The 21,168-nt window shown below is 37.4% G+C and overlaps 1 protein-coding gene across 5 annotated transcripts in view; it reads left to right on the top strand.

Annotated features, from left to right (window-relative positions):
* Positions 1–21,168, top strand: part of MID1 (midline 1) — a 171,406-nt gene that overhangs the window by 129,418 nt on the left and 20,820 nt on the right. For all 5 annotated transcript variants that reach the window (XM_017737163.1, XM_008635890.2, XM_017737160.1 and 2 more), the window contains exons 3-6: positions 630–725; positions 13,723–13,830; positions 16,906–17,054; positions 20,424–20,551. In XM_017737163.1, coding sequence (XP_017592652.1) covers positions 630–725; positions 13,723–13,830; positions 16,906–17,054; positions 20,424–20,551 — 481 coding nt within the window. The remainder of the gene's footprint in view (positions 1–629; positions 726–13,722; positions 13,831–16,905; positions 17,055–20,423; positions 20,552–21,168) is intronic.

The following is a 21,168-nucleotide window of genomic DNA, read 5'->3' as shown; positions in this document are numbered from 1 at the left end:
CCATAATCAGTTGATAAACACAGAAACATGCCACAAGTTCTATCTTAAGAACAGTTAGTGAAGGCAGAGTTTGTGAGTAGATATTTCATTCTTAAGCATAGAAAGGATGTTTTTCTTTAGAATTATTTGTTTGAAAATATAACTCTGATGAACTAGGGAATTAAATCATATCTATCAAAGCCCATCCAGCACTGCGAATCCTAAGAAGAAAGTGCTGACCAGCTCGGAGACCTCAGTTAGCAGCAGGCTTTTAAACTCAGATGTTCAACTGAAAGCAGGGAATAAGGAGTCTCAGTTAAAATGTTCTCAGTTAAAATAAACCACTTTTTGGGGGGAGATGTTCTTACCTTTTCTGGTCTTCTCCTTACTCTTTTTTTTTCCTCCTGAATAAAACTTTTTGCTTAATCTAGTTATTATAAGGTCCTTAGAAAATCTATTTTCCAGAATTCTATTCTTGAACTTTTTTCTCTCTTGTCTTGCATAGACAAAACATCTAATCTAATCAAACATGTAATGGAACATATCAATATGAAAGTCTCACGTTCGTACCTGTGTAATTAGATTTTTCAAATATTCACCTAAATAATAATTCTTTGAAATGTTAATTTTTTTTTCCTTCATTTTAACAGCAAAATTTGGAGAGTAACCTCACCAACCTTATTAAGAGGAACACTGAACTGGAAACTCTTCTGGCAAAACTCATTCAGACCTGTCAACATGTAGAAGTGAGTACTGACCTTCATTTGAAATACTTATAAACTTAATTACATTCACTCCTAGCATTCAGGAGCAAACATTTAAACAAAAAAAACCCCAACCAAACAAAAAACCCCCAACAAAACAAACAAAAACAAACAAACAAGTGAAGAAATTAATTTAAATAATTGTAAACTGACTTAAAGCCTTTTCAGTGATAAATGGTATTCTCAATACAGAAAATCTCCTTTACATTCCTTTCTGTCCTGTTTTAACTATAGTGTGTTAGTATGGCCTCCACCACTGCGCTACTTGAACAGATCACTTACTATCTGTAACGTTTGTCTTTTTGGATCCTTTGTGAGATAGAGAAATATTTACAGGTGGAAAATGAAGGCAAAGAAATAGGAACACCCAGATCCCCAACCTCTTTTAGGTTTCTGTTTACCACTGGTTATGGTTTTGTTTTGTTTTGTTTTTTAATCAGAATTAACTATCTAGATACTTATCAGTACTCAAATGTCATACATGAAATATATTTATCTTCCAAAGAAGATAGGTGGTTACAGGTCTCTTAGTTTCTTCATTTACATATTCTACTCTGAGTATAACAAAAAATCTTTAGCATGGTGGGATCTGAACCTATACTTTCCCCCTGAGAAAAGGTGAAAAAAAAATTCACCCAAAAAAGGCAAAGCAAACAAAACCAAACCAAACAAAAAAAACCAACCAACCAAACTAACAAAAACAAAACCAAACAAAAAAGAAAAAAACAAAAACAAACAAAAACAAACAAACGAACAAAAAAACGACCAACCAACCAAAGCCAAACATCCCCCTATTCTTCCAAAGAGATAATCCTATCTGTATTTATATCTGCTCCGCTTCTCTGGAGCCTCATTAACTTCACAGAACTCAATAAAACCACAAAAGGTTATCCACAGTATCAGACATGAGGTGAATGGTTTAATTTCTTTATATAGGCACCAATAATGCCAGGCAGAACAACTGGAATGACATTAGTAGGTAATGAGAGACAGAGATAAGGCACATTTTCTTCTTCCGTGTCTGAAACTCAGAGCAAACCTCATGAAGCAGATGGGCTCAGGACAGCATAAGGCCTCATCTTCATTGGTGGCCTATGTCCAAGATGTGCTAGGTCTGTAAAATTTAAAGTTCCTGCATCTTCTCTGCAGTTCTGCAATATATTACCAGCTCTAAGTTTAGTATCACAAAGAATCCAACTTGTTCAGCTGGTAACAGATGTGCTACTGTCCCTGGAGTCCTGTTTTAGAAAATTTCTCTGTAGACATAAAGCAATCACAGCATAGTTGTTAATGAATTCCTACCATGTTTTATTCATCAAATTAGTCTAATTAGCATTTAAATTAGCAAAATATTAAGAAATGAGCTTCAGTCAAAACCTTGGACCTCGGCCGTGCTGGAAATTGGGCAAGTGGGATGCGGAAGTAAACTTTAAAGTTATCTCTGTTTCTCAGAGCTCTGTGAAGAGTTCAGATAGGATGTGCATGTCTCCAGCACTGGAGAAGCTGTGGCTTAGATAGATTTTCTGAAAAGTCAGTACACTCCTTTTCTGCTTGCTTGCTCATAAGAGAAATTCATCCCAAGCCAGGAACCCAAATGAAAAAAAACAATATATAAGCTAAAACATTAATGATGCAAATTTAAAATTAAAAAATATTTGGAAAAGTTTCCAATGACTGTATTAGTTTTGGCATATGAACTCACTCAAATGTTGAAACTGAACAGGAAGTTAATTTTTCAGCGAGTGCTTTCTTTTTCGTTTTAGATATATTATATTACAGATAATAATGTAAAATACATTGTACATCATTCGTAAACATATAAAAACATAGGTTTAAAGACTTCTGTTGCCTACTTTGATTTTCCTTACCTAACTTGAAATAATTTTAATTTTGATTTAGCTTTTGGGGGCTTTAAAACCAGTTTAAAAAAAAATAGGAAATAAGTTTTCTGTTTCACATATAGTTTGAACTTTGAAAAACAAGCCAGGAAGGAAATTATTATTATTCCTTGTATTAAAGTTACCAAGATTTTATTCTGAGATGTATAAACTTTTGAAAGTCATGCTAATTACCATTTATTTGTAGCTATAAACGGTAACATTTTTTTTAAGCCTTTGTCATGTCATAAGCCAAAAAATTCAATATGACATGAAAAATTAAAAAGGAATGTCTTTTTTTGGCTTTTGATATGGAGCAGAAACTGATGTTTCCAAAAATGAACAATGAACAGGCTCTTTGTGTTTTGAATAAATGAATCCCCGCCAGACAAATCAAATGTTGTCACAAAGACACTGTTTCTCATCAACCAAGTGAGTTGTCAGTGGCTTCCCAGGAACCAGATTTATGGCAGATTATTGATCCACCCTTACATCCTTCCCAACTGTAATTTCATCTATAGCAAAGGCCAAATCCCAATCTCTCTATTTTAAAACTAATGCTTATTCCTTTCTGAAACAGTTATCTTCACTTTTTTCTCCCACTAGCAGGCAAGGACTGATCAGTGATGTTGATTATTTGGAAGCTGGAGGCCTTCCAGCCACTGGGGAGAGGGTATCTGGTTTGGCCTCTCATCACAGCAATGGAGGCATAAACCTTGCCTATTTTTAGATGGAGTTTATCAATTTATGGCAGGATTTATCCTGATGGAGAACCTCATCTTGGGACACTCAGGAAGTTCACTTCCAGTCTTGCATTCCTGTGGGTGGTTCTGGTCATAAGAGCAGGAAAACCTTTGTGAATAAATCAAGCCAAACATGTATTCTTTACTGCTTTAAGTAAGATATAATATTAAGCATTTTATAATAATAATTTTAGTATCTGAATGTCTGCTTTCATGCCTAACATGGATGTATAGTCTGTGCTAATAGCTTACAGTAACAATTTTAAAAATTTCATTTTCTCAAAGGGAGCCACACCCTGAAATGTGATTGCTTGAGAATGTAACACTTTTCTGTCCCCTTTTCTTTCTGTTTCTTTAGGAGTACACTGACACACTGGTTCTACTCATCTTTCAGACACATCTCTAACACATTTTTTGTTTTACACTAATTTTTTTGTCTTTCCACTCTCCCTTCCTCTGTAATCCTGTCTGGCATTACTTGGTTTTGCAGAAACCCTGAAGGCTGTTAATCAGGAAAGATTTGTTTTCCTTCCTTAGAGACCATGGCAGGTCTACAACCTCATGCTTTTGTCCTGGCTGCTTTCTGCAGAGCACCTCATCACCCAGGGCAGCTTGTGGGGTTGGCTCTGGTGAGGCAGCTCTGCTCCTCACTCTGTGCAGGGAAGGCAGCAGTGACTGCCTCCCCTGGGATGGCAGGGTTGGCTGCATAAAATGATAAACAGATTCATAGGATAAAATCGAGCCTTCTCCACAAACTGAGAAAATTGAATAGAAATGGCTACTGCTTGGATATATATTTCTTTGTAGTCCTAGTTCACAGCATTCACACATCTGACAGTATCTGCAGAAAATTTTTTAAGGACATTAAAAACTGTCTTGGATAATTTTATCTTTAAATTTTCTTCATCGGCCCTTTCACAAGTCTTCCAAAAACACTGTGGTAAAATTGGGATTGACAGGCCCAGGATACACGGTGAATCCCTGGGTGACAGCATCCCTGTGGCCACCCCAACCCACAGCCAGGTTTCCCTCCATCCTGCCGGGTGCTGGAGTGATCCAGTGTGGCCTTTAGCACACCTGCCCTGCCTGTGAGCACTGCAGCACTGCCACCCCCCTGCAGGCCTGCCACATGCAAGGTAATGGGCTGCATCCTGCTCTCCTGGCTGTGCCTCTTCCAGCTGTATGCAGCTCAGGATTTAGCCACTTCTTAGTTGAATCAGGAAAGGTTCTCCCCCCTTGCTTTTAGTGTTACAGGTTTCTCTGGCCGACAAAGTGCTGTGTCACAGAAAATTTGCTTCTTTGTCATAATTTCCATTCTATGACTGTGTGAGGTTTCTGTACAAGTCTTTTAGATCACGGCATTCATTGACATAAGGCACAAATTTGAGCATGAGACTCTTATGCCAGTTACTTTTTTTCTAGGCAATTTGAGTTTTGTTTTTGGTCTGTTTTTCTCATCTCTTCTAGGAAATACATGATTAAATGTCTGTTATATAGTCAATACCATGAAGCTTCTCATCTGTTAGACAGAAATATAATCTGAACTCAGCTGGAGGAGAAATTGCAGCAATTATCTAGGGGGGAGGAGAAAGGAAATAGGTTTTGCTTGCAGACAGCTTTATAACATCTGTATTTCAGTCTTTCTGCTTGTTTTGTTTTGAATTCACCAAACGTCAAAGGAAGCGAATTCTGGACAACACTGTAAAATAATCTTTGGTTGTATAAGGAAGAGGAGGCATTTTCCTCTAATTGTGTAACCCTCAATCCGCTGCATCCTTTGCTCTTTGTATGTAATGGAAATGCTCCGTTTCTAGCTCACTTCTGAAGATCTGCTGCAGGCTAAATCTCAGCGTAAAGGTCCCAATCAAAAATCGGGTTTTTGTATGTCAAATGGTGTTTTTAATAGTCATGTTATATAATCAGCTGCACAAAAAGTGGAAAAAACCTTTATTTCACTGGCATAGATACTCAACACTCACACATACCAGATGCATTTATATCAGTGTAAAACAGTAGTGCAAAACCAATGAAGAGAAAATGGCAGAACCTAAAAATCCTGCTGTTGCCATTTTTATAGATGGCTGATAAAAAAGAAATGAGCCAAACACGAAAGTTACATAATAATGGAATTTTGAATTTCTGGTAAGATTTCATCTACAAGATAGTTCCTTCAAATTTTGCAACAAAATGCAAAATTTTTGTATGAGATACCTATGGTTGCTCTGTTACTTGAGAGACAGCAAAATCAAAACTCAGCTGTCAATACAATTCCCAAAGGGCACTTGAACAATAAAGAGGCTTTGTCTGTGACCATAAAAAACAGTGAGTACTTTGTTTTCACAAATTTTCATGGTACTCACTCCTTGAGATTTGGGATTATTTTTGTCAAAACCCAAGTAAATTGAGAAGTTCTCTATAGGAAAATTTAGTTGGAAAGCCTGTATGTAAATCCTGCTGTCTGAAGCACAACAAATGGCCTTCAGAGCCACTCCTTATTTGGAATAAGGAGTCTATTTTGCTGGGGATTTTTGGGGGTTTTTTAGGAAAGGACCAATGGGTTAGATAAGTGCTTACCCTCACCGTGGAATATGTGGGATAACTTGGCAGATAATTTGGAATAGATCTCCACCAAAATTTGCTTTTTCCTCTGCCCCACTATCTTCCATTTTTGTGAAAATGCTTGTTCAGCAGCTCATTTATTTGCTATATTTAAGTGCTAAAAGTAAGTGATATTTTTTTATTTCTGAAATAGACAGGAAAATATGAGTTGAAGGAAACTGGGAGTTATCACTCACAGGAAGGTACAAATTAGCAAACATGATGATATTCATAAAACCCTAAGATGGGGTTTACAGCACTTGTTTTTTCACAGAGAGTTTCTAATGAGAGAAGGTACAGGAGACTCTTTCTCTACTAACATTAATTTGATGAAATATGTGGCATGATCTATTTTGATTTCTAATTACTTTCATTCTACATTTAATTCCACTCTCATAAAAGTTGATTTCATTCAATGGAAACCTCAGGTACGCCCTAGTCAGAGTCTAAAACTTTATATAGTATCTGAAAAGAGAAACTTCAGAAATAAAAACTGACAAAACAAGCAGCATGGCATATGGTGATACAGAATATTCATTCAAGGATGTCCTAAATTGCATGCCTAGTAAGCCGTAGCCTAGTAGTCAAATACTATTTCCCTAAAGAATTATTAAATTGATTTTAAAAATTGCTAATGCATAATTTGCCCTAACTGTGGAACTGCAGCACTTATGTGTACATTTTATGTACAGATTAGGCATGTGCTGGAGTATGTTACAACCATTTTTTGTACCTTCCGTAAATTGGAGTCATAGTTATGGTAAGAGGTCACACAGATTGTATATAAACTAATAGCAGATCTTGCCACTGCCTGCTAAGGTGGCCAGTTCTGATTTGCTCCACCTCTTGTTTTGTCTCATATCCAAATGTTCAGATTTTTGTTAGACTGATATTCTTGCAAGAATTTTTCCTTAGACTAGTAAATGTAGCTTCGTTCACTATTAACCACTGGTTAACTAATGCAGCAGGTAATATTTTGTGCCTGCTATCAGAGACTGTAACTTGTCAGTCCAAATGTCAATTTATGGAACCTACTGTCTCTGAGACTTTTATTGTTATGGTGATGCCTTTTCCTGGTCTTAAAATCAAGAGGCATACACGGTTAGAAGGGGAAAAGGGATTTTACCTTGGTATTTATTTTTAAGGATCCTTAGGTGTACACGTCCAGGTCATATGCATCGAGATGCACCCCACCGAGTCTTTCCCTGTGTCTCTGTGTCTCTGTATCTCTGTGTCCCTCCAACACTGGGTATAACATGATAGGAAAAGATCTGGTCTAACATTATAGGTCTTACTAATTAGCATATCTATCAAAAATTCCCCAGTGAGAGGCTCAAGTGAGCCCCCCTCCCCAAGGAACCTTCCCCTGGATGGTTCTATCTTGGTTTACAGAATATGTTCTGGAGAGGACCTTGGGGTCTGAGGCACACTAATCCCTAATTACAAAGTTTCTAAAATGTTTAGTCTCTTAGCTTGACAAACAAGTCCAAGAATGTAGGCAAAAAGCACTAGGAATACAGAAGCTGTAAAAGGTATAACAGGGGTATAAAAGAAAAGGCAAAAATCTTCATGGCATCAATGGGAACAAAATGTTCTTGAATTCCTCATTTTTCTGCCTAACATAAACAGCTAAAGAGTAACTAGAGCGGCAAGGAGACCAAAGGCACTGGTCCTCTTGTGAGCATGTTAAACACTACACTAAAGATGCTGGATCCTGCCTGACAGTTTTAAGTATTGAACTATTGTTTACAAGTGCACTAGTTTCAACATCATGAAAGGATGGGCAGTCCTTTAAACTTCCGAAATTATTTGATAGTTTTTGTTTTTCCACCCTAAATGAAACACATGAAGTGGAATATTTTGCTCAATATAATTAAATATTGTTCAATTTAAAAGTATTTTCATTATTTAGGTTTAAAGAAAGGACTAAAATAAAGTGTAAAAAAAATAAGCAAAAATAATGGGATTCCTATAATTTTTTCCCCCATGGAATTCTGGGGGTTTTTTTGTTTTGGGATTAGATTGTAAATGTCACCAGGGGACTTCTTGATGTCTTGCTGGTTAGTTTCTCAACAATGTGCTTCAAAGCACAGTAGGACAAAAAACTTTAAAACAATACTTTAGTAAGGAAAATGAGTACTTCAGTCTTCTAAAAAAGGTTTACTTTTAGTCAAGATTGGGGCAGATAGTCTTATCTGCCTGACCCAAAGTGGTTTAGCTATCCTGGCCTAATCGATCCTTCATGCACAAAATTCCTACGTAGCCAGAGTAAGCTGACATATTTTTGCACTGACCTTTGTTTAACCTGCACTGAGACTGCCTCTAAACACAGGTCTCCTGGTTAGAGATAGATGTGGAATGCAAACAAAAACAAAGCCTCTGGCACACTTGAGATGGAAGATGACCATTTCTCTTTTTTTTGCACCATTTCAGAGTAAAGAATTTGTAGAAGATCCATTCAGATGGCAAGCTGATTAATATCACATATTTCCAAAGGCACAGTTTGTCATCACAGATAAAATCAGATTTACGCAGACTAGGGATAAATCTGAAAAAGTTATTTTCCAAGAGTTGCTTTTGCTCTGCAGAAGACTAAATTAAACAACATGTATTATCAAACAAGGATATGAAATAAAGAAAGTTTGAATCCACAACTCTCATTCAGTATGGTCATAAAAAAAAGGGAAGAAATTTTTTCATAAATATACATTAATGACTATCCTCTGTATTTCCATTAAATAAATAAATTAAACATGGATGACTTTAAAATATTACATTGATGTACTGTAGCTCTGTGAAGAAAATTACTCTCTTTACAACAAAAAGTAAAATAAACAGGCCTCTCTCTTTAGAGGAGTATAATCCTTTACTTCATCTAGGGACCAAGATCTAGGGATCCAAGAAAATGTGTTCCACATCTACATGACAATGAAGAAAGTTTTCCTAGAACAAATAGGTATCGGCCATTATATGTAAAAATTTTAGATTTTTTTTAATCTCAGTTTCTAGGTTTTGTGTAAGAAGAAATTCAGGCTCAAATATAGAGTGAAGTTATGTGACAATGATGTAACAGGTTTTGAGTGGAATAATTTGATTTACTTTTCTGGTATTTTTGTCTTCTTGTGAATATACAGTAATTGTTTTCTTGTGAGTATATAGTCATTCTATAACCATCAACTCAAATGCATAAAGAAAAATTCATACCTCTTCTTTGCCTGTACAGCCACAGCTGCAAAGAATTTATTTTTTTAAGGAATTGAGACAATTTTTAAATCATGAAGCTGAAACTCAAAGTCATGTCGCAATTTCCAAAGATCAGACTCTTCCTACAACCTACTTTCTTACATTTTGCATAAACAGCACATGACTAGTAAATAAAAATTGCTCTGGTTTTGATGAATTTATCACAGACAGTGTAGCCTTTAAAAAGCAGACCCCCTGTAATTTAGGATGTCTTATTTTGCTTGTCATTTAGAGATTATTTGCCAAAAAGACACATGAGGATTTCCACTTGTGGAGAGAATTGCCTCATCCATAAGGAATCTCAGATGGAGAGTTTTGCTCTTGCAAGAAAAATTCTGCTGAGACACTAAAAAAATCCTTTGCTTCAGTATATTCATTGAGGAAGTTTTCGTGGCTATGAAACCAGCCCTCTGATTCGGTTTGCTTTGAATTAACCATAGAAGCTCCACTGTAACCTCGAATCTCTAGTCATTCTGTACTTTTGTGACTTCCCAAACATCTGCTGGGGACTTTGAAACCACCACATTCATTTTCTTATGAGCTAAGCTGCAATTTAACTCAGGTCCCTGAAGATGAAAGCCTAGGAAGCCTCTACAGAGGGCAGAACATCTTCCCGATCAGTTCTCAGCTTGTGGAGCTGGGAACAGCTGGCCTGGTCTCCCCTTTGGGCTGGGAGGCCTTGTTGTTTCCAGCTTCCAGACAGATATTTGAGGAACCCCCATTTTTCTTTATTTTAACTACACCTACTTCCTGAGGCAAAGAGCAACAGTCTCTACTCATCTGTCTGGAAAACTTGGAAAGAAACCTGAAATTTGCAAAGTTGTTGGGTTTTTTCAGTAAAGTATTTGAGGTCTGTGTATGTTACAGAAATGGGAATAAATTCCCCACAAAAGCAGGGGGACTAGAATCTGTCCTTTTTCTTCTTTGTAGACATCATAGCTCTTGCTAAGTCATAAGGCCTCCTAGTCAGTTTTAAAACTGTTTTGTGGCATGGAAAATAAGTTTATAAAAATTATACCAATAAAAGACAGAGCTTTAGGTTCAAAGTATTTCTGGACATGGATGTTTAAGGAACTGGTTGATGCCAAAACTAAGTGTTTTCATGTCAGTGAAATTTTCTGTAGAAAGATGTCCCCAAGTCTAGCATAAACTCTCAGACAACAGATACATCAGATTAAGGAATCAACATTCATCTTGGGTGGAGGAGGCCCAGACTGAAATCAACCCTCTGTATGATTTGAAGTCTCTCGCAAAGTATGTGACACAGTCACCAGACCTTTATAAGGCAGCTCTCAGTCTCTTAACAAACTCCTTGGAAAGAGGGCTTGTTTTTTAATGTGGAAAAAATGTAGAATGTAAAACCTCAAATATTTTCACCAGACAGAGCTCACATTCCTTGGACTGCCCAGCTGGAAGTTATTGTTAAGGTTGCTGTTCATCAAAGGACTCAAGCAGAAGGAAAATTCTTATTCTGGTATTTTTGTAGCACCTGTACAGCAGAGCCCTGATCCATGCCTGTGGCTCTTTGACACATGACCATGTGCCTTTGGTCTGACATACAACTCGTTGGGAACATGCAAGTAAATAATATTCAGTGGTAATCTCACAAATAGTCCCTTTAGGGCCACAGCTAATATAGTGCACTTAAAATTAGGCATGTGCTCGATTATAAAGTTATTACTGAATCAGAGGCTTTGTGGGCTGAAAATGTGATTAAGGAGTATTTCAGCTTGAGAAAAGCTCCCATATTAAATGTTTGAGGTTTTTTTCATACAAAGCTCAGACATATCATATAATTTTAGAATATTATTTTCATTTTTAACAAGTTTGTCCAAGCTATAAAGTTGGAAATGTCTTCAAATGGAGTTTATAAAAGAGTATACTTTTCAGATTTCAAAGAAAAAGAGAAGTCTGCAGTCAGTGCATTAAGAAATCCAGAGATTTTTTCCAGGCATTTTGTTTTTCTTAGTGTAGAGCTTTTTAGGTTAAGATCCAATTAATACATTATTATTCAAATCAACCAGAGCATTAAATGAAACAATGTTGACTTAACCTTCCTGTAACTCTGTGTTTCAAGACAGTTATCCCAAAAATTAATTAGGTCTGCTTGACAAAGTAAATTGGTGATGTAAGTGGTGCTAGAAGTAACACTTTGAGTGGAAGCTACTCAAAAATCCCATGAAGTGTTACCATAACTAAGTGCTAAAAGTGTTACTGTAATTAAGTGCTGAAGTTGGCTGTGGCGTGAGCCGACCTTGGTATTGATGCAGGAGCTGTGCCCGCGTGCAGTAGATGTGATCGCTGCCTCTGGCTGAGCCTGTGTAGGATTCCCTGCTCTTTGGTGGAATTTCAGTCCACTAGTGAAACTGAAATCAGAGCTGGGAAACTGGTGCACAGTACAGCTTGTTGAAAGCAGCTCTGCAGAGTTTCATGCCAAGTAAGATGCGCGATGCAGCTGAGGTGGTGGGACACCAGGAATAGAGGGAATAGGAGGAACAGTGCTGATTGACTCACTTTTCTAGGTTACCTGAGCTATCAGTGAAGAGACAGTGGCACTGCTAGAGGATTTGGGTGAGCTGATTCATGCTCCGTCTCTCCTCATGGACTGTGGTGAGAAGCCAGGCAGGGCAAACAGCAAATGTAAGGAGATCCATGGGCACCTAAAACAGCATGGTGGGAATACATTCTACATCTTCATCAACACTTGCAAATACATATGACCCCTTCCAGAAACAAATGTATTCACTCTTTATAATCTTGATGTCTTGATTAATAATTAAGCCTCTAAAATGTGCAAACTAATTTTATGAAGATTTGAGATGTATAATCCAAAACCTTGATAAAAGCAGGTCTTTATAAACAAGTCCCTCTTTGCCTGGAGGACACTGCGTATTTCACATAAGAAGGTTATTTGTAAAATTGGTTCTGGTCCAAATTTAGATATATAAGCATTTGCTTAAGCTTAATGAGTTCCATAATGTGCTTACAGGTAAATGCATGTTTAAACACATTGTTGGAAGGAAAGAAAAGAATACAGATGCGGATCATGGGGCTCGTCAGACTGAAAAAACAACCAAGAGGTGCAATATAGTTACTTGTCACCTGAAACTATTCCCCATTGTTGTTCACCACTGACTCTTACTATCCCAGTGGAAAAGGTGACATGGCTGTAGGGGCAATTAGCCAGGGCTGAAAGCTGCTTTACCTTCTTACCCTCTTTAAGCAAAGTGCAAATGGGAACATAGCTCTGAAATGTCCTTTCTTTTTTTTCTTTATTTTTTTTTTCTAACATGATTAGAACTTTTTACCTTTTTCTCTGACTGTGTAAGCTATGTGTAAGCTAAACATGCAACTGCTGAAGGGGAAGCACTTTTTTCTGGTTGTACAGAATATTCACTTTTCATTGAAAAAGTCAGTCTCCTTCAGAAACAAAACATATTCATCCAAGAACCCAAACTTTTCTACTATAGGTTTTGTTTTCTTTTTTAAAAAGAAGTCAACATTTACTATAGAAAGCTAATATTTGCACTAAAAAAGTGCTTTTTGCACTAAAAAAATTTCATTTCTTCATATATTTATACTCTAGAAAACTACATGAGCGCATAATTTTCTATCTGATTCATTGCTGAGGCAAAACAGGAATAATTAAGACAGCCAACACATGCTTTGGTATAGTTGGATATTTGGTAATTTGAATCTTTCAGGAACCAATATATGGGTATAGATGGTATCAGTAATTCACTGTCCTTTCCAGTAAAAGGACTTGGGATCATTAAATGCAGCTGGAAGGAGATAGGTTCAAATCCATCTAAAAGGAGGCAGTTGTTCACTGTGAGTTAAGCTGTGGTGCTCATTTCTGTAGAATGATGCAGATTCCCAACACTTCCAGGGTTTGAAGGAGAGACTAAATAAATACACGTAATATAATTATTCTGAGTATTAGTAATGATGTTTAATTGTGTCTGGTTCAAGAAGACTGAGCTGCAAGTGGTTGGAGGACAAGAAAACATTCGTGGGAGTCATCACACACGTTGGTACTCCTTTCCCCCTAACGTTGTTTACTGACAGATGCTGGCACTAACAGCAGTGAGAGGGGATACTGCACCAGATGGACTCTCTGATCCAGTACTTGTGCTCCTAAGAGCACTGGTGTTCACTGCAGTGCTTTATGTGGCTGCAAACTGTGACGTGTGAAGCACCTCCTGAAGACACCTCGCTTCTCACTGATGTGTGTTAGAGCTGACACCACTCAATACTCACCAGAACAGACTTCTCACTGGAGTTAGAAATATCTGATTATCTATTTGCAAGTCCTGCCTCCTGCAAACAAGATATTGAGATTCAATTCAGTACTTCACAAAATCCAAAAGAGGGGACTTAAAATAACACAGATCATACATGGAAAAGAGCAAAAAAAAGCCAAACCCAACATTTTAGAAATTGCGATTTTTAAATTAGAAAATGGAAAAGGAAAATGTCAAAAAAAGGTTTTGCTAATCATAATGTTTTACTTCGTAGGTAAATGCCTCCCGCCAAGAAACCAAGCTAATGGAAGAATGTGACCAACTCATTGAAATAATCCAGCAAAGACGACAAATAATTGGAACCAAAATCAAGGAAGGAAAGGTAAAAGCTTTAATTCTTTAGATCACAAGTGGGTCAACACTGTTTCCTTTTGATTGCAGCTTTTTTTACTGCAGATATTATTAGCAGAAATTTGTGAAAGTCCTTGCGTAGTCCTTGGCTACTGCTACTTTCATGTAAAGAAGAATGAAATCCTTGAAGATTAGTATGCTAGACCTCAACTGTGTATTTGGAATTTCTTTCACTACAGGTGATTACAGATTTTAAGGATAAAACCAGAAATGTGGTCATGAAGGCTAAATGACAATTAAATTATGTCCACTTAATGTTTCCTTCACTCTGTTATGTGCCTGACAGTATTTCCCCCAAAGTTTTAACTTTAACAAAATGTCACAGCATATAGAATCGTCTTGCAATTATCTTTTTTTTTTCCCTAGGTACTTCAATTGTTTATTCAAATACTATTGCATAAAAATTTTGTTCCAGTCATTGCCATTTGTGAGAATAAGAAGTCTTAACTTATTTACAAAAAAATATATTCAAAAGTGTGCAAGAAATTAAATTAGGTGTGCATTTCTAAGTCCTGAACTTCCATGATTATGAGTAGCAAACACATTGAGCAGGAAAAATCTCTGATATTGAAGTTTCAACATCTTTTGCTAGCTAACTGTTAATTCAAAAATGCGTTAGAGTTGAATTTATGTTTTTATTTTCTACATACAAGGTGTTTACTGTTTAACTCCTAAACTAACTAAGCCAGATATTCATTCTTCTTGTGTGGGAAAAGCTCAGCAAAGGAATAATGTCAAGCGCAGGTTAAATGGTTCATGTGGCTGTCAAGATATTCCAATTAACTTGAAATGAAAGGCCTGTAGGCAAGGGCTAACTTAAACACGTTTGAAACCACAGGTCCCGTACACTGTGTGACAAAACCTGAATTTCCTCATGCTGTTAACAAAATATAATCCCCTTCAAATGAAGTAGATGGCCTTCTTCGTTTTTGTTTCAGCTGTGTTTCTCTATGCAGAGACCAGATGTGCTGCCAATGAAGTAGAAAACTTACTCTGTTGCTTGCAAAGATATATTCTAATTTCCACTAGCATGGAAGATTTTTAATACAATTGACTCCAATTTACTTGAATAGAGATGTTATCAGAATCTGTCCCTGTTCTTTGTTCTGTTTTGTTGAACTGAAAGTTATATCAGTGGAGGTCCAGTTAAGATCTGGAATGCTTTGACTCAAATGGGGTATATGTTGAAAGATTTCAGGGTCTCAAGAGACCCATGTGAAAAGCCACAGGAAATTCTCCCCAAGGTATCTTCCTTTAAGGGGACCTATGGCTAAGGGTCTTTCTGGAAGGTAGAGCAAGACAAATTTCTCTGTAGGACTGTAGGTGTGGCTACAGAGCTGGAAACACTCACATACTAGGTTCTAGCTGTGCCTGCAAGGCTGCAGATTCAGTTACACAAGTTTGAAAACCCTGTGCAGCTCCATACTTAATCTCACCTATCACACAAACCTGATAAAAACCCACAGAGATGTGACAGGAAAGAAGGAAATATCAACTAGGTAAGATAATCCTAGGGCAGATGTCATTCCTACCATTGCAGAAGTGGGTGGGGAGTGAGTGAGATGAGACTCTTCCTTTTTCAATTTATCATCTTCATCTTCTTGAAGATATAAAAAAGAATCAATCAAGTCAAAAATATAGTTCATATATAGACATCACAAATCATGGCATGCCTTCTAGTGCAAAAAATTCACAAGTTAACATTTATTTCATTTCACTGTTTGCTTGTTAATTAATTAGTAAATAAATAGATAATTTTTTTAAAAAAAGTGAGAGTGAGCCTTTCCCTGGTTGCGCTGGTGTAGACTGAATTGTAATCTCTGAAAATGCCCAGTTACAGGAAATATTATGGAATTAGTTCATCCTAGAAGCTGATCAAATCATTAGCAGTATCAAAATCTGTGCATTCCAAACATTTTCTCCTCTTTTTTTCTTTCTATCTTTAAAGAGATACAAATGTTACATGACACAAATCATTTGGCCAATATCTTATTTGGAAAGTTTTTCAAGAATGTTTATTTTGCTACTTGTTTCTGTTGTCAGACACATGCACTAAGATACCCTCATCACTGCTTAGGATGCCAATATATCTGAAAGACAACTCAGCAACTTCATAGTTTGTGCCCTAATTCCTGAGATTGGGAATGTTATCTTGATTATAAATTTGGATATTTCTGCCAACCCACTTGGTTGTTAGTTTCCTCATTTTGCATGTAACTGGGTCTTAATGTGCCTTTCTAAACTCCAGAATTATTTAATTTCCTTCCTATTTCTTACTCCTGTTAAAACTATGATCCTGATGTGATAACAAAGGGAAGGACTCCCAGACCTTTCAGGAACTATTGTAGTTCCTGAAAGTTTTGTTAGCCAACATTGTCTTTAAATGGAGGACTGTGCCCTTCCTTAACCTTTCAGCTAATGATTACAGTCACATCTACTGTGTTTATCTCCAGCACGTATGTTTGCAGTAATAATAATCAGCTCTCCTACACTACTGTGCTTTTGTCCAGTTAAAAATATCCAGCAAGAAAACACCCTGTTTTACTAAAAGCACATAATGAGAAGGTCAGGCATGTATTGTTAATAGAATTGAAGTCTTTTTCTGTTAAGATTTATTTTCAGATTTTTTTTGTTATGAAGCTCACCTAAGTAATAGAAAAACAGTAGTTAATCTATAAGTAGCCTCTAACACAGATCTCATAATTTCAGGGAAATGGTTATCTAAATAGCCCTTAGTTATCATGTAAGCAGAAATTACCAGGAAATGACGTTCCTTCTGCTGGAAAATAGGCCAGCTGTGCTTGTTTTGGCTCTCTCCTGTTGTTTTCCATGTGGAAAATATTTAGGCAGAAAGGCTGTGCCTGTCCCTTATTAAAAATATTACATGGCTAGATGGAGTTCACCACAAAGCTTGTGTGAAAGAAGCTCTTGTCACCAAAGCCATTCATCCTAACTGCTCCTTTGCCCAGCTTTGCTTCTGAATTGCAAACTCAGTCATGATTTGTGACCTTAGAGACATGACTGCTTTCCTGTGTTTCCACTCAAGGTGGTGAGGTTGAGAAAACTGGCTCAGCAGATTGCAAACTGCAAACAGTGCATCGAGCGCTCGACATCCCTCATCTCTCAGGCTGAGCAGTCGCTGAAGGAGAATGATCACGCTCGCTTCCTGCAAACAGCTAAAAACATCACTGAAAGGTAAAGGAGACACTCCTCTCAATGAAAAGGAAAATCACACTTTAAGGCAGCTGGATTGTCATAGTTGCTGTATTGTCTTGTCACATCACAGGTGTGGTCAAAGGCAGGGGGGCAGTTGACATATTCCCGCAAAAGGCTAGTTCATGCTGTACCAGAGTGGGAAGAACCTCACTGTAATGCTAAATCAAAACATCCCTTTGAGAAGAGGAGCAGTCAAAAGAGGGTGCAAATTAAGAGCTAGAACAGTAACACCGTGCACAAGTAAAAGAGGTAGAATGGTTGCCAAGCAGAGGTCTGATGTTAAATACACTAATAAAAACAGGTTTGTGGCTGAAATTCCTACTTCATGTAAAATTCTGAAATTGATAAAGAAATCAGGCAGCAAGTACATGCCTTAGAAGAAACTGGGAATTATCTTAATGGATTCATATTCTTCACAAATAGCAAGCTACAAGATTATGAAGTGTGTAACTTTGTGTACCTGCACCATGCATCTTGAAGAGATGGAGATTCAACAGTCCAAGGGGTTTGGAAGTTACAGCAGTTGCTGTGTTGGGTCCCTGGGTGCAGGCAATTTCTACTCCTTTCAGGATCCTGGCTCCTCTTCAGCATGCCAGATATATCAAGGATCTCAAAGATAAGTACCATGCTATCTGAAAATTTGGTCTGGTATTCAGTGCAATGCTGTGAATGCTGAAACATTCCCATTGAGTTTTTCTGATGAAAAAATATTCTGCTCTAATATCAGCTGTTTAGAAATCAATCAGAAAAATTTTTTAAAAAATTTAAAAAATTTAAAGAAAGGAGAATATGGACAACAAAGAAGAAAGACATCAAAAGTAGGCTTTTTATTAATTTTTTTAAATCGCTGGTTTTTGTATTTCCGGGTTCACATTATAACTTCACATTTTCCAGCCAATTTCCCCCAAATACAAAGCATGAAATTCTCTGCTCCTATTATATTTTGGGGTTTTTTAAACTCTATCACCTACTCTGGTGTGCTGTATCAGTCTTCATCAAAGCTAATTATCACTTTATAAATAAGCCAGCAACACTGGGTTGCCTGTTACAGGTTCAGAGACATGAATATCAGTTGAAAAAGGCAAAGCCAGGCAAGGCCAGGCAAGGCAGTGAGTTATATGTTGTCTCTCAGACCGTGGTTTGTATTCTGTCACCGAGCAACATTATGGCATCCCAGTTGAAGCCAGTAGTAAAACTACAGGTATCAAAAGCTGAAGGTGGGGGTTTGCCCTTTTTTTCAGTATTCAGCAGAACCAGCAGTAGGGCAGAAACCTGTGGAGACACAGAGCTTTGTAACTGACTACCAGGGAATATTCAGAGAAGCTCCGTTTTGAACTTGAACAGTGTGAGCAGTTGCATCATAAATACAATCACAGGAGGGACACTGGGAGAGCAGAAATGAGACAAGCTGACATATGTGCCCAATCAAACTTAATTCTTGGCTATCATAGATTGCTGTCTGTAATGAGATGGCTGTGAACACCCTGAAAATCAGAGAATCATTCCAAGCAGTGAATAAAACTAAGGGTAAAAAAACCACCAAGTGCTCGCAGACAAATTGCAAATGGAAAAAGAGGCAAAATTGGATTGAAAAATTATTCCTCACAAGTAACTCTCTTAGTTCTCATGTGGTGAGCAACATTTTGTTTGCTTTTAGGCTGCTCATGTAACAGTCTCACCAGGGCTCAGAGTTCCAGTAGCTAAAGCAGTCTCCTGAAATCATGCTCATTGCATTTCCTCATCCACACATTTCAAAGTAATTGCAGTATAATATTCTGTTTTAAGCACAACAGGCAGCTACGCAAGCAAAGTCATTACATACACTCTGATTATTTAGGCCGTGCATTATTTACAGTAGGTGAAATACATTTATCCTAGAAAAACGCTTTCCAATCAAGTACAGTGTCAGTGTTTAGAGTGTCAACAGTAGGGAGAATTACAGGACAAAATTCAATCCTCTGAACTTAATATGGCAACATGCTGTCTGAAATATTGAATTGTTGATGTCCTCAAAAACTGACTGTAACACATGTAAATACAGAGCACCCTTTGCGTATGCCCAAATAGTCCAAAAATACCTGGTGATATTAAAAAAACCCAAACGGTCCTAGGATCTACTTTAAACTAAGTTCTACATCCACAGCTGCAAGAAAAACAATGCTGAAAACTGACTGTAACAAGAATATTTACTAGGAAACCTCCTCAGCTCAGCTTTTGAAAACTATGCTGAAGACAATGAGATGTACAGCTCAGTTTTTGACTTTCCTTATTGTATTTTCCTAAAATACTACACAAAAAAAAAAAAAAAAAGAAAAAGTAGTCCTTAGTCACCATTTGTCCTGGAGTTATTTCAGTCCTGTCTACAGAAAAATAGTACTCTAATTTGGGAAAATTTTAAATTGAAGCAATAAAATACTTTGATTAGATGTGTCATGAATGACGGATAACAGACATACATGGCACGCATGGTTGTCTGTTTACCTCCAAACTGAAACATTTGCCCAATTTCTGTTGTGTAGCAAAAGATTTAGTGATCTCTCTCCTCAGACCATACTACATATGTTTACTACATAAACATATGTAGTATCTAGGTCTCCAGAAATATGCATTTTGAGATACCAGGCTGAAGGGTCTGAGAAATGCTTCTTCATGGCATTTTTCTTGTGAAAAGTTCGTATCTTTGTATTATTACATCTGAACAGAGAAAATGTGGATGTAGCTCCTGAAATGAGGTAGGCAAGGAAACTTTTCAGTTTTGGAGGAAATATAAGTCTGCACACATGTTTTGCAGGGAAAAGCCTTTTAAAATAAACCATGCTGACATCTATTTGTTTTATCTGCCTCCTGTGCCTTTTGAAGTTAACAGCAGTGTGCTGTGCTGAACAGCTGAGGAGGTGTGGGGACTGCATGAAGCCCTTGGGACAGCAGTGCCAAGGCATGCCTGGAGCAAGGAACTGCTTGGGAAAACAAGGGTTGGGAGAGATGCAGCATCTGTTAGAATTGCTTAGAACTCAGTTAATTATAGTGCTCTTTCTTCTTTGGTTCAATGGGTGATTAAAAAGAATTCAAGGTATATTGTTGCTTGACCAATATTTTGTTAAAATCTTACCTGACACTGCATGTTAGACCTAAGCTCAATAAAAAAAAAAAATTGGAGATCTTGCTCTCAAAAATAAAAGTGGAAGAAGAAGTTCCTAACTTAATAAATATTTATTTTATAAATAAAATACATGTGGAGGCTTTTGCCAAGCTTTTTGAGAAGCAATAACAATCATATTGATCAGGTCCACCTTGATATGAAATTCGTTTTGCCTTGAGGGCTAAAAGACATTTTTCTTTTCATTACAGGGTTTCCATGGCAACTGCATCCTCCCAGGTTCTAATTCCTGAAATTAATCTCAACGATACTTTTGATACTTTCGCACTCGATTTTACCAGGGAGAAGAAATTGTTGGAATGCCTTGATTACCTTACAGGTACTTTTTTTTCTTGAGGTGCTACTATTAGATATTCCTCATAAAATAGTAGTGATAGGATTTTCTTCAGTCCTCCCTGTGTTTGTGACTTTGGCTGATTGCCAGGTGCTCACCAAGCCCCTCTCACTCCACCTCCTCAGTAAGGGGAGAAAATTAGATGAAAAGCTCATGGGTTGAGATAAGGACAAGGAGATCACTCAAGAATTACTGCTACAGGCAAAACAGACTCATCTTGAGGAAGATTAATGTAATTTATTGCAAATTAATTGTAAAAGTAGGACACAGAAATAAAAATAAATCTATGAAAAAAACCTTTCCCCCGCTCCCTTCTTCTTGGGCTCAGCTTCATTCCCTGCTCTTGTACCTGCTCCCCACCAAGTGGCACATGGGGATGAGGAATGGAGGTTGTGGTCAGTTCATCACACATCATCTCTGCCATGCCTTCTTCTGGTGCCCTTCTCCTACTCTGGCATGGGCTTTCTCCCATGGAATGCAGTTCTTCATGGACTTCTCCAACATGGGCCCTTTCAAGGCTGCCATTCTCCAAGAACTGCTCCAGAGTGGGTCCCTTCTGCCAGATGCAGTCCTTCAGAGGTGGACTGCTCCAGTATGAGTCT

The sequence above is a fragment of the Corvus brachyrhynchos genome, unplaced genomic scaffold (assembly GCF_000691975.1).
Source record: "Corvus brachyrhynchos isolate BGI_N302 unplaced genomic scaffold, ASM69197v1 scaffold83, whole genome shotgun sequence".
Classification (NCBI taxonomy): domain Eukaryota; kingdom Metazoa; phylum Chordata; class Aves; order Passeriformes; family Corvidae; genus Corvus; species Corvus brachyrhynchos.
The sequence above is the reverse complement of the archived record's forward strand: the minus strand, read 5'-3'. Positions and strand labels throughout refer to the sequence as shown.